General features: G+C 39.5%; 1 protein-coding gene across 1 annotated transcript; it reads left to right on the top strand.

Moving 5' to 3' along the window:
- Window positions 1-966: 966 nt before the first annotated feature.
- Window positions 967-2,366, top strand: LOC111785916 (serine/threonine-protein phosphatase 6 regulatory ankyrin repeat subunit B-like; the record flags this gene model as incomplete). Its single annotated transcript, XM_023666285.1, is given in 1 exon segment — window positions 967-2,366. A coding segment is annotated over 1 exon segment (885 nt), but the record flags the coding sequence as incomplete, so codon positions are not given.
- Window positions 2,367-2,774: the final 408 nt, after the last annotated feature.

The raw sequence follows: 2,774 nt of genomic DNA, 5'->3' as shown, positions 1-2,774 counted from the left end.
GGGTGTTAGGCTCAAAGAATTTTTTATTTTTTATATATATATATATATATATATAAAAAAAAGGAAGTCAAACAAAAAAGATGGGTTATTTATTTGTATTTTTGGATTCAGATGGAAAGGTAGAAGAGAGAATCAATTGGCAGAAGAACTGGTGGGTTTGTGTGTTGAGAAAAGAGTGATGGGAACTCAAGAAGCTCCTGAATTTCAACCTCCCTCTCAGGACTCTAAACATGCTTCTCTTGTAAGTTCTTCTTCTTCCTCCTCCTCCTTCTGTATCACTATCAACTTATCTCAATATCTTCTTCTTCTTTAGAATTAATTCCCAGAGTTTTATCAAATTATAGAGATTATTGGTGAGATTTTGTTAAATTATCGAGACTAAATTTTAATTTTTTTTTCTTTTTTTTCTAAAGGGTAAAAAGAATTTTACTTTATTGTTTGTTTGTTTCTCTATGTTATATTAATTATTTTTTTTCATTATTTAAAATTACTAGATCTTTTAATATTAAGGTTAAATCGTAAATTTGAGTAAAAAAATTAATATATATTGAAAGTTAGAAATCCGTTTAAATTCGTTTTCAAAATCATCGCTTTCTTCACCAAATTCAGCAGAAAAACAGAAAGGCATTTGTTTTGACAGTGATGGTGCAGGGCCTTCTTCAAACCAAGCCATCGACAGCGAAACACGGAAAAATCTCGGGAAACAAAGCTCGGTCGATAGGAAGTTGAGGAGCCAGTATTTCTGTTTTGGTGCAGGAAGCCTAATTGGGAGAACAACAGTTAGCAAGCAGCAGCAGCAGCAGAGTCGGAGTTACAAGCTCCCAGTGGTTTCAGTGTCGTAGGCACGAAGAAGAGGGACGACGAGCAACATCGTCGTCACGACATAACGTAGCAGAAGAGTAAGCTCTGCTTAGCCAGTGGCAAGCTGTCTGAGGTATGTTTCTGTAAATTGGAACAAACTTTAATGCTGGAGGAATCTTTGGTTGTCATGACTACAATATCAGAAAGGCCATAGCCTCACAATTGAAGCTGCAGGGAATTGGAAGCAGTCCTGGGACATCGTTTCGAGTTTCGGACAATGAAATATTGTTGTATACTGGCATTGAGCATGCTTCAGATATCATACCTGATCATGGCAGTGCAGGAATGAGCTCATCTTCGGTCGAGTTGAGTCCATACGATTCGACCAACGAGAACCGAAACTGGTCAAATCAAAACTCGTCATCAACTGTTAAGAAATCTGGTTCTGTAAACTCTGCAGCGCAGCGATTGAAAAGTGTGTTTCATTGGCCTCGAATCAAAGATAAGAAGAAAAAAGAGAGTGCTAAGAAGCAAATTGATGAAGGGTTCGTTGAAGAATCACACAAGAAATACAGCAGTTCAGATGAAACTCTAACCCCTTTGAGGCAAAGGTTCTCCAAGCCATTGGCTCTTCCCAACAACAAGCGGACACTTTCAGTGAGGAGCAATCAATCAAGCCCATCTACTAAGAAGAAACACGCCACTGGTCTAATGCGTGGTGTCACTCAGGGCATGCCACACACAGCCATTCCCGCCACTCCCCATCGATCCCGCTCGAGCTCGTTTTCAAAATCATCGCTTTCTTCACCAAATTCAGCAGAAAAACAGAAAGGCATTTGTTTTGACAGTGATGGTGCAGGGCCTTCTTCAAACCAAGCCATCGACAGCGAAACACGGAAAAATCTCGGGAAACAAAGCTCGGTCGATAGGAAGTTGAGGAGCCAGTATTTCTGTTTTGGTGCAGGAAGCCTAATTGGGAGAACAACAGTTAGCAAGCAGCAGCAGCAGCAGAGTCGGAGTTACAAGCTCCCAGTGGTTTCAGTGTCGTAGGCACGAAGAAGAGGGACGACGAGCAACATCGTCGTCACGACATAACGTAGCAGAAGAGTAAGCTCTGCTTAGCCAGTGGCAAGCTGTCTGAGGTATGTTTCTGTAAATTGGAACAAACTTTAACTGAAGTAGCCATGTGAATATGTTATAGTTTGGAAGCTTGATTTGTTTGTGAGAGCTGTGATGATGTTAAGATAATAGATGAAGGGCGATGTACAATTATAAGCTAGTGGTTTGGATTATATGATGTCAATAATTGAGAGAGAGTTGGCTTGTTCAAGTAACATGCGAGTCACAGCTGCACAAAACATGTGATTCAGGGCCTTCTCTTTATAAACAATTTTGTATATTTTGACCTTGTCATTTATTGTATGATTAGACTTAAAATAACAAAGGGGAGAGAAGGTGTACAATGACGAGCTTAGTCTCATAGTCACGTTACTAGTCATGCTTGTCTAGAACATGTTGTTTATGATCACATATTCACGTCTTTAATGTTATATTGTTTTACTATTGTATTTTTTATTTGTATGACTGTTCGACAAAATCATGTCTATACTTATATGGATCGCCTCAAAATATACGTTAGAGAGACCAAGTAGTCATCAAACTTCCTGCGACCAAGTATCGTAATCTCTCTTACTCACATGTTTTCAATACAATTGTGATGTCCCACGTTGGTTGGGGGGAGAACAAACCACCATTTATAAGGGTGTGGAAACTGGAGAACAAACTACCATGTATAAGGGTGTGGAAACCTTCCCCTAGCAGACGCGTTTTGAGAAAGCCGAAAGAGGACAATATCTGCTAGTGGTTGATGTGGGTCGTTACGACAATTTTCTTTAGAAACGTGGCTTGAGGCTCGACCATACATTAGAATTGACGGTAGATTCAATAGACGTTGTACTAATAAGCTTGAGAAA

The sequence above is a fragment of the Cucurbita pepo genome, unplaced genomic scaffold, assembly GCF_002806865.2.
Source record: "Cucurbita pepo subsp. pepo cultivar mu-cu-16 unplaced genomic scaffold, ASM280686v2 Cp4.1_scaffold000832, whole genome shotgun sequence".
NCBI lineage: Eukaryota > Viridiplantae > Streptophyta > Magnoliopsida > Cucurbitales > Cucurbitaceae > Cucurbita > Cucurbita pepo.
The sequence above is the reverse complement of the archived record's forward strand: the minus strand, read 5'-3'. Positions and strand labels throughout refer to the sequence as shown.